At 31.2% G+C, this 19,388-nt stretch overlaps 2 protein-coding genes across 2 annotated transcripts in view; one reads left to right on the top strand and one right to left on the bottom strand.

Moving 5' to 3' along the window:
* LOC106678682 (protein prickle) overlaps positions 1–19,388 on the bottom strand; it is a 430,151-nt gene that overhangs the window by 261,599 nt on the left and 149,164 nt on the right. Inside the window, exon 4 of the mRNA XM_014417379.3 lies at positions 17,090–17,143. The gene's annotated coding sequence lies outside the window, so the exon portion shown is untranslated. The remainder of the gene's footprint in view (positions 1–17,089; positions 17,144–19,388) is intronic.
* LOC136796378 (uncharacterized) lies at positions 15,314–15,934 on the top strand. The gene has a single exon (XM_067049946.1). It carries the CDS (start codon positions 15,314–15,316, stop codon positions 15,932–15,934), a length of 621 nt encoding a protein of 206 aa, XP_066906047.1.

Here is a 19,388-nt window from a genome sequence, read left to right as displayed (position 1 = left end):
TTTTCAGACGCCTAGGAGGATTATTAGGTAATGAAGGAGAAGCCAGGTTAGAAACAAGTGGATTTGGGTGGTTGAGAAGTTTATTATGGAAGGATTGAAAAACTTAAAATTCATTTTTAAATAGATTTAATTATTGCATTGAATTGGTCTGTCCGCCATCCTTGGGGTTACTCTGGTGTTTTTGGATTTGGCACCAAAATCATAAGTCACCCGAGGATGATTATCTACCCAACATCGATTTCCAAGAGTAGAATGAGGTCAAGGAAGAGATCTTGATGGGATATTTTAGAAAAATTGTGAAAATGTGTTTGCATATGATTTTAGTGTGCTGAAATTTATACCCGTGACTTGATATGTTTAAGTCCCGCTTTTTATTTATTTTATTTTATACCAGATCGGCATGGTATGGGCCTTACATGGCTGATATAACCGTTATATTATATATATATTTTTTTAACAGTTGATTATGGGCGGGGGTATAGTCTCTTACAAAAGACACCCCTACCTATATACAATGTTGTTATTAAAAGAAGAAAAAAATAAATAGATAAGAGTAATGTTTCTTAATAAAAGAGGAATGTAAAATTAATAACAAAACATAATGATATTGGTACACTTAAATAAAACAAATAATTGCCCTCTAATAGTGAAAAGAAACAAGTTAATTTGAAAAATGGACGAGAGAAGAAAATAAATAAAAAAAATAATAATGAATAAATAAAATGAGTAATAATAAAAAGTAAAATTGAGGTAGTGTGACTATGAATTAATTTTATATTTATTTAAGTTTATAACAGAATGTCCTGAAGCAGTCTGGGCTTCAGTCTTCGGGTTAAGGTTGGGTTTCCCAGGTTGTAGGCCACAAATCCTTTAACTGTCGGCAACTGGGAGTGGAACTTCATGAATCGTTTTTTGATCTGATCCTCTATTGACTCCATTTGTAATTCGCGATGCAATTGGCTATTTCTTATGAACCAAGGAGCATTAACTGCGATTTTTAGGACTTTATTTTGAAAAGATTGTAGTTTTTTTCTTTTCCTGAAGTATGGGGAGCGGCATCCCCCATACTTCACAGCCGTACATCAGCAGTGGCCTGAGAATTGTTTTAAATATAAGAACAGTTGTTTCTGGTTTTTAAGCCCCGCTTAAATACCCTTTTTTCAGATATTTATGAACATAAATAAAAAATATAATGCGTCTTTGTGTAATTACACTAAAACCTACAAAAAAATTAATTAATTCATTTTTTTTTTGTATTCTATATAACTGCATATTTGGAAAAAAATAAGCCACCGTGTAAATAAATAAATAAAAAAAGTTTTGAGTCTTTTATATTAATTATATTATATTTCTAAATCATATTAAAAAATAAGCAACGTTAAAAACTCAACGCACAATGATAATATTCTTATATCAGCCTTCTATCTTTCTTAATAAATTTTCAATCTTATAAAATTATAACTCTTCAACATTGCTGTAGAAGTGGGTTGTGACAATATTAAGTTGATTTAACCGCTTTCAGCCAAGTTCAATTTAGCGTTTATTAATCCACTCGTGGGAGATTTCCAGTGTTCTCAGAGACAACCTTGCGTGCAGGGGCCTGACAACATTTATTACTTGTTCACCTTCAAGGACCCTTATGGAGGACATGTTCATTTATTGTGTTAAATAATGGTCTGTCAATTAACTTTGAAGTTTAATTTTATTATGTATGTTTTTGTGACTCACGGTGTTCTCATCATTTTATCAGGTAGTATTTACTCATTATTATCATATAATACTTCATGAGTATATATTCAGGTGTATATAATATTATAAATCGTATATGGGTGAATGTTTTTATATCTACAATACTTGTCTTGATGTTAATTTGTGAGTAAATGGCTCATTTCTTAGAGATAAAAATAATAATAAATAGAAAATTTAATATTTTTATTGGTGCTAGAGTTGATTGGACCTTTTTAGTTAGTAATAAAAAATTTTAAACGAAAAACTTTTTTTTTTTTTTATTTCATTTTAAAAGATTATGCTGGTGGACCATACAAAATGTTTGTAATAATTTGATATAATTTTAACAATAATTAATGTGGAGATTTAGTTTCGTGCAATAGACATCTCTATTTACAAAATTATGACTCTTGAATAATTTTTAACAATAAAATAAAATATAAAAAAAGTAATACGGTGTTAATAGATGATCGTAGATTAATATGCGGGGAAGAGGTAAAGGGTGTGGTCCAAAAAAAAAAATCAAAATAATGATAATAGGTACGTAATTGAAAATTAAAGAAAGAAAAATAATAATCTGTATATAATTAATAATAAACAAAATAACTGGATTATATAATTATAATATTATTTACGTAAGAAAAAAAAAATAATAATGATAAAAATGAAAAATATATAAATATAGAGTTCATAACAGAATCTCTTGCGACAGCCTGAGGGAAAACTGTGGAAAACGAATGTAACTGTCACCATAATTTTTCCATAATTCCAGCCATTCCGAAAATAAACTTGAAAAATGTATTTTTAGAATTTAGTATTGGACATATGGAGTTGAGCTATGGGGCTCCACTAAACCATCTAACTCCTCTCGAATCCAATCCTTACAGTCCAAAATCCTTAATGCTCCTTACTTTGTCACAAATCAAATCATCCATCAGGACCTCAATGTCACCTATGTTGCCGATTTGGCCAGAACCAGATACCAATCCTTCCATAATAAACTTCCCAACCACCCAAACTAACTCGTTTCTAACCTGGCTTCTCCTTCACTACCTAATAAGCCTCCTATACGTCTGAAAAGAAGATGGCCTCGAGATCTTCTCCTTTAGAAATGTTTTTGGAGTTCTATCAATGAGTAGATTCTCCAAATGTTTTTATCATGTCATAATATCACTTACAGCAAATTTACTTGATGTGTATATATGTATACAGTTTTAAATATCAATAAATAAATTATTAAAAAAAAAAAAAAGAATTTAGTATAACTAGTTCTAAAACCTGTAAGTTAATTGGAAGAAATATAGACATTAATCGTGCTTCATAAAAAGTGAACTCAAAATTAAATCTGTCATAATCCTTATCACGAATGTTACCGTCGGTTCAAAAACATTTGAAGTGAGATATTCCGATTATCAAAACAAAACTAGACAATAGTTTTATCCTATGCCTTCTTTCCCAGTCGCATTACTGGTTATTCTATTTCTAACATAAAAAAAAACTAATCTCTACCTATTACTTGAAATTTCAAATCCATTTGATATTTATTCACCAACGAAACTTGTGAGAATAAATAAGTGAGTATCTAATTCACGATGTCAAAATTCATCCATTTCTCTAAATATTTAACGATTAAACGTTTTGAGTAGGTCAAAACCACCGAGCCGTATAGAGTGCTGCAAAGGAAGCATGTGTGTAGCTAGGTCAACAAGCGCCCGGGGCAAACTTTAAGAAATTTCGCTTGTTTCTACAATTCGATTTGATCTACTTACGATTTTCTCTTGCCTGCTATGCTATTCGTATTGCAACTGAAACGAAGTTAAAACTCTTAACCCTGAAACACACTGTATAATAATGAGAATTTCATAGGCAGTAGATCCAATGGCTAGGTCACGTAGAGAGGGTGAAGGAAGAGAGACTGGAAACTACTCTATGGCAAGGAGGGTCACGCCTCAGCAGAAGACCCCAACTTCGGTGGATCGACAACGTAGATGGATTTAAGAAGACACAGAAGAATCGCTGGAAATGGATGTAAAAATGGAGAAGACCTTAGTGATCCATACTGTCCAAAAGATGTTTAATTGACATAACTCGATTGTTTTTAATTAATTATATATAAACGCAACCGACTGTTATCTACATAATAGAAAGGATCATTTAACAAGCTAACTGTATAAGGACTATTTGTTACTGTTTTTTTGAATTCACTGCAACAAAGTTACTTGGGTTGTTAAGTGTTCTATTCTAAAATAGTTTTTTTTTAAACATAGACGATATATAATTGAATGGATACAGATACAGAGAGCTCCTATTATTTGCAATGTAGTAAAATTTGTATGTTCTAAAAAACCTTGAAAACGGAGTACTCCGAAACGTCGAGTGCACTTACATATTAATAAATAAAAAAACAAAAAAACTTACAGTATATTAATAAAAAAATGTTGTTAAATGTATAGATCACTATCATATTATTATATGGACTATTATAACTAATTTTCGCACAACTCCGAACGAACTTAAGAAACAAACTTTAGCCACACTTCTGTATCGACAGCCAGTCACCTTTATCTTCTTACACCGATGGGGTTGTCTTCTGCTTAGTTGTCGATCCTCCGAAGTCGAAGCGTGCCATTCCTGGTCATTGAGGAGTGTGGTGTATAATTATTAAACGGTTATTTTAATTTTTTTTTTTTTTGTTCATAGTTGATTAGGAACTTAATTTCAGCAAATTTCTTCTAAAAAAACTGCTTCGATACACATTCGAAAATGCGTAAGAGATTAGTTTTTATATCAACGATTAATTAGTCAGGCACAGTGCTTTAAGGCAGAGCTGTAAAATATTGAATGATGGTGTGCCACAAGGATCTGTATTCAGTTATGCTATTCAGTAACATGATTAATGGCAGTCGATGTGCTTGAAACCGTCTTGAGTAAATGTGTGTTTCATTCTCTGACGACTTTGTATGCGCTATAAGGGGAAGTTGCTGTTGTATCCTGTTTGAATGAAGGAATGGATAGTAATCCCTTGTTGGTTTTCTACCTTACAGTATTGACACATTTATTGAAATAAATCGGAAAAAATTACTCATCTGCATACGAGAGCCTTTAGCTGCATACGAACTGTACAGTTACGTTCCGAGTGGTGTGTGGCAACGTGGTAGGCCGAAGGGCCGATGGAGGGATGCTGTGAGGCGGGATCTGCGAAAACTGAGGATCCCAGTTACCCTTACAGAAGATAGAGAAAGATGGTTGGCGGCCGTTGAACAGGCCAAAGGCAGCTTCATGCTCCTGTTGTGCCAGTAAAAGAAGAAAAGAAGACACGAGAGCTTTTGGATGACGAATTAATATGATATAAAGTAAATTTAAGATAATTTGGCCCAGTAACTGCTGTCGATAAAGACGGTAGTTTCACGGGCCATACCAAGTTCACGTCTTTAATTATTTTCGATATCAACCAAGACATAAGGTGCTTAGAAAAGCAAAGCCATTTGGCCTAATCTTGGCATGCCATGCATATCTTCTGATTTGTTCACGGAGTTACTACTCAATTCAGAGTAATATTCAGTATTGAGGAATTAATACTCAACAAATGATTGCTAAAATTTAATAAAAACGATAGATTTATGAAAAAAATGTGTATGTACTCTTGAAAATATTATAAGCTAAAACGAGAATTTTGTGTCTTGCGGTCAACCCAATAATTTTAAGTGTATATAATTTTTTTCCCATCAGATATTTATATGATGTAGAAAGATTATTTTATAATTATAAAAGAAGAGAAGATGATTGGGGTGCGGTCAGAAAAAACAACAACACAAATAAACAAAAAAATATTTATTTATATAGATAAATGATTAAAAAATAAATAAATATAAAATTTATATAACTACATAATTTTTGTTTGCTTATCACAACCTCCCCCCCCCCCATAAGAGAAGATGGTCGCTCTTATTTATCTACCGTCAACTATCTTACCTCATTATAATTATAAAAATATTTCAAACTATAGAAGATCAGGTTTAATATAAACAAATTTTGAAATGCATCTGGTAATTATTCGTAATGCGAGATATGCCATTGACAAATTCATTCATGATTTATTTATCCTGTTTATGTCAATTAGTTTTTGAATACAATCATCGCTTTGTCGTAATGAATTCAACGAATCAGTATCAATTAGTCCTTATATCATATGGTTGACTTCTTAAGAGTTCCTTGCTATTATAAGACTCTGTTGATAACTGTCGGTTGCATTTATAAATAAATAAAAAAAATCGAGTTATGTTAATAAAAAATCTTTTAGAAAGTATAGATCAGCATGGTTTTAGATTATATGGACTATTATCAATAATTTTCTGAACAGTTTCCAATGAACCTCAGAAACAAGCTTTCACCAGACTTCTCTATCGATAGCCGTTCTTCTTTATCTCCTTACATCCATGGGCCTGAGGCCTTCTACATCGTCGATTCAGCAAAGTTGGGGTCTTGCAGTGAGGCGTGACCCTCCTGGCCATGCAGAAGTTTTCTTTGCATTCTCTCTTCCTTCACCCTCTCTACGTGACCAAGCCATTGCATCTAGTCCCTATGATATTCTCATTATTATACAGTGTGTTTCAGGGTTAATTTTTCAAAACAAAAATATAAGTTAAGAATCTAAAATCCCTATGATGATATGTCCAGTAACCGTTGTATAAGTAATATTTGTTCCAACTACTTTAACATCAGTATTAAATGTTGTTAAAAATGATTACCTTTAGGCGAGGCATAACTATAGAAATGGCCTAACGGTACTAGATATGTGATATTTTTTCAATTATCCTTTTTCATTAAGAAATAAGGTAATTAGCCGAGGTTGTTATTTGTTTAATGACAATAATTTTTGTCATTAAACAAATGACAATATTAATGACAATATCTGTCAATAACAAATATTCAGTGCTTTTTTAATATCTCTTAAGACTAATATATATATATATATATATCCTTCAGTTATTGACAACCCGAACGTACGGTGTCAAATAGCCTCAAATAATCTACTTCACTGCGCCTAGATACGAAGATGTTTATTTTAAAAAGTCTTGGCATGTTATGGTTATCATTATATTAAAATTGTAGGTATTAGGACAGCTTAGTTCATATAGCTTAGAATAATCTTCTTATGGATACTCAACAGCTTGGGCCTTTAAAATCCTTAATTTATTTTTTTTTTTTTAGTCTTATTAGTCCATATATCCAACTACCAAAACTTTTTTAACAAATCGGAGAATGTACAGAAAACAAAATTACTAATAAGGGCTTGTTGTATTGATAGAACTGCCCATTGTATGAATTTAAAATGCTATTAGTTGGTAATAATTATAAATTAGTTGTTTTGCATATTATGCGGTATGATTCGACTGTTTAGATAGTTATTTTATCCATATAAAATTTATTTACCTGTTAATTCGTCAAATATTTGTTTTAATAATATATCATCAATTAATGAGCATTCAACTCCTATAACAAATTTTTAAACAATAAATTATCATTAGGACTACATGAATACAAGCCTAACCTAACAATTTATAAAATTTATATTGTCATAACGAGAGAGAAATTGTTTATTGACAGGAAGAAGACATTGGATTGCTATTACACACAGCATACTAATCCATTTTAAGAGACTATATAAAAAAAATAACAAAGATGAAATACAGTGATACAATATTTAACAAAAATCACATTTTTTTTAAAATAACTAAATTACATTAAATTTGTATCAAATTAAAAATTTTGTTTTTAATTTATTTTTTATTCCTTTGTATTTTTTCCTTTTATATATATATATATATTGTTATAATTTTAAATAAATCAAAGCATAGCTATGCCGAAAATTGAATGTTGTGTTGAAAAAGTGGTTAATTAAAGGTGCATATTGAGTTAATTTTATTGCTCATTTTCCAGTTAAAATCTTTAAGCCAGTATCAGGAAAGATAATAATACATAATAATAAGCCATCATAAAAACACGTAGTGCGGGAACCTCCCACTGACCACCGGTTGGGTACGTACCACTATTCAAGATACTTCTTGTCTTAACCATCCTTTTGAAAAATAAATAATTAATTTTTTACTTATGAAATTCTACCGGAATGCCCCAGGACGTATACTTGGTTTTTTGATATCTTTATTTTATATATTTAAAATAAAGACTGTTTCAGACTTACAAGAACTTATTATTAAATTTTTTTTTCTATCAAATACTAATATTAATAACTAATAAAGCACTGCAACTATTATAGGTATATATATTTTATATTATTAAAATTTTGGTTTCATTCGCCTTTTCCGTGCTGAAATGTCACAACCTGATTAACTATGGGTTCTCCTTCCCCCAAGTTTTGATCCTGGGTCCATCCTTATTATCTATACTGCCTCTGGTTCGGATCTCGGGGATCCGTTTCGAATAGTACTATGAGCTTTTAAGAAGACTTGGGCGTTAGCATTGGGGAATTTGCAATCATGGTTGAAAATATTATTGTACCATATCATTATAAAATATATACAAAATATCATTATACATTATCACCTGCCAGTAAATTAGTTGAGTAATTATTCATTTTTAACATATTTATTTCAACTTATTTTTATCTTATTAACTTATTTACTAGTTTTAACCTATTTATTTGGTGACAACATTATTTTAATTCGTTTCTATATTTCAATTTATATACATCGTTTTCTTATTATTTTTTTGTTTTTTTACGTTAAATTTAAAATAAAACCTGTAAACTCAATATAGTAGTAGTAATATAAGTAAATAGTATACTCAATATTTGTTAACAGATCAGGAAAAGAGGAATATGAGATATGCTAGAGTGGGATGTAATGAGAATCTATAATGTTAATAAGAAAAAAAAAAAGGAAAAAATACAAAAATTTTGTTCTTAATTTGATACAAATTTAAAGTAATTTAGTTGTTAAAAAAAAAAAGAAGTGATTTTTGTTAAATATTGTATCACTGTATTTCTTTTAAATTTTATATGGAGAAAATAACTATCTAATCAGTCGAATCATACCATATAATTTGCAAAACACAACTAATTTATAATTATTACAAACTAATAGTATTTTAAATTCATACCATGGACAGTTCTATCAATACAACAAACCCTTATTAGTAATTTTGTTTTCTTGTACATTCTCCGATTTGTTAAAAAGTTTTGGTAGTTGGAACTAATAAGACTAAAAATAAATTAAGGATTTTAAAGGCCCAAGCTGTTGAGTATCCATAAGAAGATTATTCTAAGCTATATGAACTAAGCTGTCCTAATACCTACAATTTTAATATAATGATAACCATAACATGCCAAGACTTTTTAAAATATACATCTTTCAACATCTTCGTATCTAGGCGCAGTGAAGTAGATTATTTGAGGCTATTTGACACCGTACGTTCGGGTTGTCAATAACTGAAGGAGATAGATGTTTTAGAATTTCATCTTTATTCAACAGTTCCGTCACAGATGGCGTGTGTGGGTGGACTGTGACGTTTGTAAATGAAGTGCACACACTATCTCCGATCTTCAGGTCAACATTGTCACCTTAGCAGTTCCTCTGTCGAGAAAATTTAAAACCATTTGTGGTTTTGAAATTCCACATTCTCCACTTTCATTATTCAAAAGGCAATACTGAATAAAAATTTCCCTGTGAGGTTAAGTTTCCAATATCAAATCACTACAGAGAAGATCGAGTGGTCCAGATGTTTCTTAGAGGACCAAATTATAAAGAGAAAGTGCAGACTGTTCCAATAATCAAAAAGTAAAAAAATATATCATAATATTTAAATTATACAGGTAAATTTCACTTTTTATTAGATAATTTATTTTTTAAAATGGTATATTAAAATATTTATAATAAATAATATAGATTTAAAAAATACCACATTCAGTCCGCTGGTGTTCCTCAAGGTAGTATCCTCGGCCCCATCCTCTACACCGTCTATACAGCTGACATCCCAACCAATCCTAACACCACTTATGCTGATGACAAATGTGTGCTCGCTGTTAATAATAACCCTTTGATTGTATCCCAAACTCTCCAATCCTATATCACAGCCCTCGAAGAATGGTGTTGTAATTGGAGGATTGAAATAAATCCAAACAAATTCCATCAAATCACCTTTTTCCTTCGTCGTAAACCTACTGACTGCCCTACAGTCTCCTTTAATAATGTTGATCTTACCCCTGTAGACTAACCTGTAATCCTCACACAAGACTGAAAAGACAGGAAACTGCACGTCGATTTTGACTTTTACAGCACTTACTGGACAAACGGTCTAAACTTCCAATTTATTACAAAAGGCTGATCTTCATGACTGTAGTAAGGCCAATCTGGACATACGAAGTTGAGCTTTGGGCTTCACTAAACCTTCGAATTCCTCTCATATCCAATCATTGCAACCAAAATCCTTCGTAAAATCCTCAATGCTCCTTACTTTGTCACAAATAAAATCATACATAAAGACCTTAATGTTCCACGTGTAACCGATTTAACCCGAACCAGATATCACTCCCAAGCCACCCAAACGCACTAGTTTCTAACCTTGCTTCATCTTCCATTCCTGACAATGCTCCGAGGCGCCTGAAATGTAGTCTGAAAAGAAGATGGCCACGAGACATGCTAATGTAAATCGTCATTGGAGTGCTACCAATGGGTAGTTTCTCTACACGCCTGTAACACTCCACTTTAACTGAGATTAGATTTACTAAATGTATTATAATGTACATTGTTAATAGGAATAAACAAATATTTTTAAAAAAAATACCAAAATATTTTATTTATAAAATTATTTTTGTAATGATAATATTTTTTATTTAAGAATAACAAGCTGTCAAAAAGGGAGTTGGCCACCAGCCGTGATAGAGTGAAGATCGTGTCTATGTTTTTTTGTGTTAACTGAAGTTAAAGTTGATCAAATTGGTTCAAGATTTGGCCCAGCGATATACATTGTATAGTTCTTTATTGATATGCAGGTGAGAAGAGAAGAATTAAGACACTACAGGCATAACTTGGATGGGTATAAATGGAGAGGGCAGAGGATCTGAGGCAGGAAAGTTGCCCGTTCAAGCTGGTTCAGTAAGTCTAGCTCTTATCTAACCTTAACCGGTTTCATCAAATTTAAATCAACTGATAGTGATCAAGTGATTTAATTTTCATTGAAGTGCGAATAACAATTACTAATTTCATAAAATAATGCAAATCTACCACACTTCAAGCAATTTTGATGGAAATTCTAAACAACAATAACGAAACCAAGACAATAAAAGAATCGCTACAAAAAAAATGCACACTTTATTGGAAAACAAATTATCAGAGCTCAAATACGAGCTCGAAAAATCAAACATTTTATTAAAACAAAGAATACATTATTGAGAGAAGAAAGAAAGAAAAAATACTATAGTAATGTTCAATCTTCCTGAAAAAGATGATTCCACTTCAGAAAATACTGTAGATGTTGTCAAAAAAGGAACAAATAGTTTATAACTATTTAATGTCCGACCTTTTAATATATATATAATGATTTAAAGATGGAATCTAAAAGGTTATATAAGGACGACAATAGTTATAAAAAGAAATTAATGAACGTTCATCATTCAAGTTTCTTCATAATTTCATATTATGAAAAAACTTTGGATTTTTCAGAGTCTCCGATAAATACTAAAAATACAACTAACAATAAGCCCTGGATGACAACGTATGACGTTATCGACAAGGCCAATGTCAAGGACCAAAACAATGAGATATGCTCTGGATTGTAGAGGTTGATATCCTCCTTAATGTACAGAAAGTATCGCCGCACCATCTCAAAAAAGATTTTCGAAAATTCAGGATTTAAGTCTCGGTAAACTATTATTTGGACTCAAACGTGTGTTTCCATCAAAAACTAGTATTCAAAATTATGCACGATCACAATACTTCCTCCTAATAAATATTCCATGTATATTATCATATTAGCTATTATAGTACATTATAGTATTAGCTGTAATCTATAGAGTTTCCTATTAATTTTTCCAATATTGTACGGCATAGAAGAGGAAACGAAGGCACAACTGGAAATCGTGTCGCCTCACAGAGAGCGACTTTCATGGCCCGAGGGACTCTAATCGTGCTTCTCTTGGCGAACCGTTATCGATAGTAAACCAGAACGAGGCACACAACTTCATCTTCCACCTTCTACATTTCAGAATAACATTGTTAACAAGAAACAACTAGTTAAGTCATTTTGGATTTTAGCCATAATTATTATTTTCTCGAAGGATCATCGGTATAGTCATAACAGAGTAATTCAAAAAACTAAAAACACGGGCAATAGGTTTTATCAACCTCCTTTGCGATCCCTTCGAAATTGATTGTATATATGAATATACTAAATATAGATAAATTTGACCAATTTAAAAAAAAAATGTATTGTTATTTACAACTATATTTAAAATATATACAACTAGTAAATTTGCTATAAGTTGTAAAATGACATGATACAAACATATGGAGAATCTACCCATTCATAGAACTCCAATAATATTGCTATAGGAGAAGATCTCGAGGCCATCTTCTTTTCAGACGCCTAGGGAGATTATCGGTATTGAAAGAGAAACCAGGTTGGAAACAAGTTGATTTAGGTTGTTAGGAAGTTTATCATGGAAGGATTGATATCTGGTTCTGGTCAAATCAACATATGGAACATTGAGGTCATGATAGATGACTTGATTTGTGACAAAGTAAGGAGCATTAAGGATTTTGGACTGTAAGGATTCGATGGTATAGCATAAGCTCAACTGCTTATGTCCAGATAAGCCTGTTATGTAGTCATGAAGATCAATCTTTTGTAATCAGTTGGAAGTTTAGACTTTTTATCTCGTAAATGTTGTAATATTCGTAATAGACGAGCAGTTTTCTGTCTTTTCAGTCTTGTATGGGGATTCCATGTCAGTTGTGAGTTCTAAGTAACAGATCTGTTTGACAGGAATGAGTGAGGCATTATTAAAGGACACTGTGGGGGAGGAAGTCATGGGCTTACAATGAAGAGTAAATGTAATTTGGTAGGAATTATAGGAATTTATTTTAATCCCCCGGTTTTAGCACCATTCTTCAAGGGTGGAGATGTGGGATTGGAGGGTCTACGATACAATGAAAGGGTCACTATTCACTGACAATAGACATGCGTCATCGGCATACGTGGTGAGGATAGTGTTAAGATAGGTTGGGATATCAGCTGTAAAAACTGTATAAAGGAGAGGACCAAGTATACCACCCTGAGGTACACCAGCAGACCGAGGAATGAGAGATGAATAAGGGATATTGTGATTTACTTGAAACAATCAGTTGGAGAGATAAGAACGTATAAAAAAGAAGCCCTACATGCTTATACATGGTAGGAATTTACGGATCTTGTATAGCAGTCCATGGTGCCATCTCAATACTCGATCAAAAGGACCAAAAACGGAAAATTAACGCACTTTCAACCTTTAAATTCTTTATTTATTTCATTTATAAAGATTTTCAGTTAAATGTAATCAAGTCCGAGAACGGTTCCGAGTTCTTCTAGGGGTAGTAATGTGGGAGCGAAGTGGACAATTGGACTGAGCATCGAGTCACAAAAGGTTCCAATTCTCCTAATTTCATGTTTTTTTCTTTAAAATATTCTTGAAAAATAAATATATATTAAAAATTGTAATAATAACGTTACAGGGAAAGAAGCAAAATTATATCTTGGTAGCCATATTATTCTAGTTAGCGTTATCTAAATGTTTCAGATTAATAAAATACTACTATACACAGTATCTTTAACTGTCTTTCAATCCAATTCTCAAAAAAAAAAATTTGTAGAATTTTTACACCTCTGAAAACGTATCCAAGGACCTTAAAATAAGTATGTAATAAACTCGTAATATTAAAACAAACCCTGTGTAAAGGCTTACCTGGGCTTGTTTGATAGTACTACTAATTATTACATCTTAGACTTTACGTAATGGACCATAATATATTTGAAACCCGAAAATCAAAAGCAACTAAATATTTGTACTAATACTAGATGTAGAAAACTATTCCAAACCATGCTTACAGCTATAACACAAATATATGAATGCAAATGAAATAGAACAGAAAGTTATGAATACAAGTATATTTATATTTGTGAGTTGTGAATATAAATGTAATTGTACTTAAATCTTTGAGAACGAACATATTCTATATCTGAGATATAGTAAAATATGTTTGTACAAGAGAACCCTGAATACTGAGGAGTGCTCCGAAACACCGGTTTTATAAATTCATAAAAAAAAGGGAAACAAATTTGGAGTTTATAGTAATACAAAAATCTTATGGAAAATTTTAGATTATAAAGTTAAACCTTTCCAGTATATATGATTGTGATGTATAATAACCATAAAATTAAATTAATTTAATAAAATAATATCACATTTCCTATGGATTGTCTTTATTAGCATTAACAAATGATATTCAGAAACCAAAATAATTTAAAGTTACAAAACTGGCATCGCAGAAAGTAACATATTTTAAAATTTCAATTTTTTTTCAACTGATAGTCAATTTTTATTTTCGAAAACACTGGTACGTACTGTTAGTTAAGGTCCGACTTTATATACCTCATAAAGTTTGTTTCGATGACCTTTTTAATATTTCTAAATATTAATAATTATTATCTTAGAACACAGAATTAGCATATATATCGCATTCATAGCTGTTCAACTGGTCTGTCGGACATAAAACTTTACAAGGGTTGAACATAAAACTTTATGATCAAAAAAATTACACTGTTGCATTCAGTCTGCTCAAGCGAAATTTGCATAAAACTTCATTTAATAAGCTAATTATATGATATGTCAAAAGCACTTATTTTTTCTTTTATTAGATCTCAGATAACTATGCAATGTTTATAGGTACAACGAGAACACTATCTGCCATTTAGATATTCACGTTTTAACTCATAGCCGAGAAAAACTGGTTTCAAAATTATTAGTTATTATAAATCATTACTTATAATAAAATTAAATGCTTATGGATGTTTGGGAGAAAGAAGAAATACCAGAAGAATGGAAAACCGTCTTCATAAATCCTTTACATAAAAAGGCGTCCAAAACCAATGTTAATAACTATTGAGGAATTTCATTATTATCAGTTACGTATAAGATCTACTCTAAAGACTGAAATTACAAATAGATCACAAAATTCAGAAAAGGAAGGTCCTGTCAGGACCAAATTCTTAAGGCTTAGAAAATATTACACTACCAGAAGGAAAAATCATTACATTTCCTTTGTTGACTTTAAAAAGGCCTACGATTCTGTGGATAGGGAAACCCTGCTGAAAATCCTGAAAGAGTATGGAGTAGACCAGAAAACCATAAATCTGATAAAAATGACTCTGACAGATATAAAATCTAAAGTGAAATTTCAGGGTCTTATAAGCAAACCTTTTTAGATAAAAACAGGGCTAAGACAAGGCGACGAATTGTCTCCAATATTTTCTAACATAGTCCTGGATAAAATAATGAAGGAATTCTTGAAAAAAAAAAAATAACTTAGGAGCCATGGTAGGGAACAAAAACAATCATATAAAAGTGATTTGTTTGGCATTTGCCGACGATCTCGCACTTTTAGCAGAATCAGAGGAGGAGGCTATTAGTCAAATAAATACCCTACAAATAATCGCAGAACAAGCAGGCCAAAAAATATCATATGAAAAAAAAGAGCTCATGACTACTGAAGTAAATTTCAAGAAAAAAATAGTAAACACTGAGTATGGAAAAATAAAAGTGACCAGAAAATTTAAGTACTTAGGAGAAATAATTTGTCACAACGGTTCTGAGAAAGAGAGCATCCGAGAGAAATCCACCAAATTAGAAAATTTAAGCTTTCAAAGAGCTCCAATTTACAATAAGAAGAACCTCTCTTCCAATGCAAAGTTAAGGCATTACAACGTTGTGATAAGGACTGTGATTTTATACAGGGTGGAGACCACATGCTTACCTAGTTTGGAAAAGCTGCTAAAAATAGAAAGGAGGATCTTAAGAAAAATCTATGGGCCCAGGAAAACACCAGAAGGTTACAGGGTAAGATTTAACGAAGAGATCTACAGAAAAATCAAAGATCTGGAAACCGAGATGAGAATCAGGAGGCTGATGCTCTATGGGCACATGAAGATTGAATAAGATCTTTAAAACAAATTTTAGTTACAAAAACATGGGAGTATACACGAGGCAAATGAGAGAGGAATTAAAGAGTCTTAAAATTCCAGATACCGACTGTCTAGATAGAGATACGTATAGGAAAACATTGAAAAATCTCACCAATATTGGAAGATGAAAAACAAGGGGACGAATTGGTCCGAAAGAAAAGAAAGGCAGTTGAGGATCATGGAACTACGATGAGAAGAAAGAAAATCAAGACTCCCAAAGAAGCCTAACCATTGACATTTACGTGGTAGTTAGTAGCCGATACGTGATTAAAAAAAAAACGCTTCTTGAGATACTCGTAATTCTAAACTTTCAATTTGAAGAGGTAAATAATACACTCCAGTAAAAATAGTTCACAATTTAAGTGTACCTAGAAGTGAGTGTAAATTAATTTCTGTAAACGAATTGTTGTGTAAAAATGTTTTAAATATTTGATAGTAAAAAGTTTACCACTCTCTGAGGGTCCGTAGCCCTAATATCGCAGATATTTCAAAATTGCCAACGTATATTTTTAGGTTTATAGTCAATAACCTATATATTTTTAGGTTTATTGTCAATAGCCTATATATTTTCAGGTTTATCGTCAATAACCTATTTATTTTTAGGTTAATTGTCAATGACCTATATATTTTTAGGTTTATTGTCAATAACCTATATATCTTTAGGTTTATTGTCAATAGTAGATGAAATAATAGTATAGTATGAATAGACTATTAATTTAACGAGCTTCCATTTGAGCTCTAATAGAGTAATATTATATTCATATTACTTTATATTCAATAATTGCCGAGATACGATTTTTTGAAATCTAATACTATTTTCTCCAGAAAAATCATATTGTGAACTTATTTCCATATGAACATGGAAACTACATTCTTAGGAAAATAATTATTGTAAATTATATTATGGTGTATTAAACGAGCTTCGACTTGAGCCCTAATAACCATGAATTAGCTATTGGCTGACTCAATAATAATAGAAAACACTACTTTAACGCAATCGGCTCTCACGGCTCCTACCGTAGTGTTGTGCTAAAAATTAAAAAAAAAAAAAAAAAAATTCATTGTTTATTAATGTCATTTTTTATAACAAATTTAAAATGGAAAAAAAAAAAAAAAAAAAAAAGCTTACCTCATAATACTGATGGGAGCGGTAACTTCTTCTTTAACAATTGTATGCAACGAACTAAAACAGATATTAGATCTTCATTAAAAAAAAGGAACTAATTTTTTCTTACTAAAAATCTTTAAAAAAAAATAAATAGGAAATAATACCATCTGGTTATGCAACATATCACAAATCACTGTTAAAGAGTTTTATGGTAATTGAAAAATAAAAAAATTACAAAGCTAGAAATTGATTACACTCAATTTTAAAAAAAATATAAATAAATAAAGATCATATTAATCATGCATGCAACGCAGCGGTGGCATTTCATAGGCTATGTGGTAGTTTACATTCCGAGTTACTTAGAGAACATAAATCATTTATTAATTAATTGTAAAGTATGTTAACAAGGGCTAATTACAATAAATTACTAATTTATATTCAATCCATCAATCAATATTCTAAAATTAGTTCTTAACAAAAAAGCTCCAATGAATATTGCTCATTAAATGGATTACAGAAATTATTAAATAACTACAATGGCCACTAAGTCTATTTTCAATAAGTAATCTAAACTTTTAGAATTCATAGGCAATCGAAACTTAATTTTTTTTTCCTTTCTGAGTCATGGTTTCTGAAGGTAGATAGATATGCATGACAACTTAAAAAAATTGAGAGAGCCTAACGAAAATGACAATACGTTCAATTCTGAAAATTATTATAAAAAGAATATTTTAAAAATAATATCGATAATAATATAAAACGGATAATGGCATCTATACAATAACTGATCAGTACAAAGTCATAATTGAATAAAATAATTTAATAAACACGAAGATAAAATTGCATGAAATTAAATCAATTTTAAAAAAGATAGTATTATATTTTTGTTTAAAACGTGACGACTTAAAAGACTGAAAAAAAGGCAGGAAACTACTTGTCGAATCCGACTAATACAACACTTAATAAACAAACGATCTAAACTTCCAACTAATTACAAAAGATTCATTTTTATGACTATAATAAGGCATATCTGGACATAATCAGTTGAGCTTTGGGGGCTCCGCTAAAACATCGAATTCCTCTCATATCCAATCCAAATCAAGTCATCCACCTGGACCTCAATGTTCCATATGTTGCCGATTTGGACAGAACCAGATACCCATTCTTCCATGATAAACTTCCTAACAATCTAAACTCACAAGTTTCCAACCTGGCTACTCCTTCATTACCTGAAAGCCCTCCTAAGCGTCTGCAAAGAAGATGGCCTCGAGATCATCTCCTCTAGAAATGTTATAGGATTTCCATCAATGGGTAGATTCTTCGCATGCCTGTATCAGGCAATTGTATAACTAACATCAAATTTACTAATTGTATATATTTTAAATACAGTTGTAAATATCAATAAATTAAATATATATAATTTTTAATATTTAAAAATAACAATAACGATTTTACTATACATTTTCGAGAACGCAGATAATCAGATTAACCGATAATAATCAAAGGATGATAATATCAAGTTTTAAAACAATAATAACATCGATTTCGTAACCATTATCATAAATGCCAAGTTTTTTTAATCACAAATATCCCACAGTCAATTGAAATTGATCACTCCTCTCTTTCACAAATAAATATGTTAAAGGAGTTTTGAATATTTCTAGTGTATACGAAACCTTTATATGTGATTTATTTATATATTTTTTCACTCAAAAATAGAGAAGCTTTTATACTGAAATCCTTGAAGTTGGTACTAAAATCCTTTGTCTACATTTATGAGAACCAGAGATATATAAAAAAAAATGTCTTTTGTACACGCAAACTTCGGGGCTTCTTAGTGGCGTTAGCGCCTAATATTTTCATTTAAGGCCAAGATTCATATTAAAACGTTTCATTAAAATCTAGGAGAAACGTGTAGAGTCCTCGCCTAATTTGAGGACATAGCTCGGCTCTCTAGCGTACAATGAATTCATTGAAACTATTTGCGACGAAATGAGAGAGGGTATGATTGTATTACCCCAACAAGAAGAATTTGCCTCGGTATATGGAACATCAAATTAGCGCACCAGCTCAAAGCAAAAAAAAACCCAGCCCACAAAATATACAGAGAGAAAAAAAAACTTTATTCCAAAAGCTGGCCAACTGTATTGCATTGCTAAATACATAGCATACTTATTCCTAGTCACACAATTTTTTTTTTTCTTTTCTAAATTCTTATAATGTATAGCCTCCACTGGCTCATTACCAGTGATGCGGCGAGAGGGATGCGCTGGGATCTCTTGAGCTCTGCTCTACCCCTCACACGTGGGGGATTGAGTGG

This window comes from Halyomorpha halys, unplaced genomic scaffold (assembly GCF_000696795.3).
Source record: "Halyomorpha halys isolate HHAL.00 unplaced genomic scaffold, Hhal_1.1 Scaffold154.1, whole genome shotgun sequence".
NCBI lineage: Eukaryota > Metazoa > Arthropoda > Insecta > Hemiptera > Pentatomidae > Halyomorpha > Halyomorpha halys.
The sequence above is the reverse complement of the archived record's forward strand: the minus strand, read 5'-3'. Positions and strand labels throughout refer to the sequence as shown.

Bases quoted from the DNA above. Each gene is read 5' to 3' on its own strand.
- LOC136796378 (XM_067049946.1), top strand. From the start codon at position 15,314: ATGGTAGGGAACAAAAACAATCATATAAAAGTGATTTGTTTGGCATTT.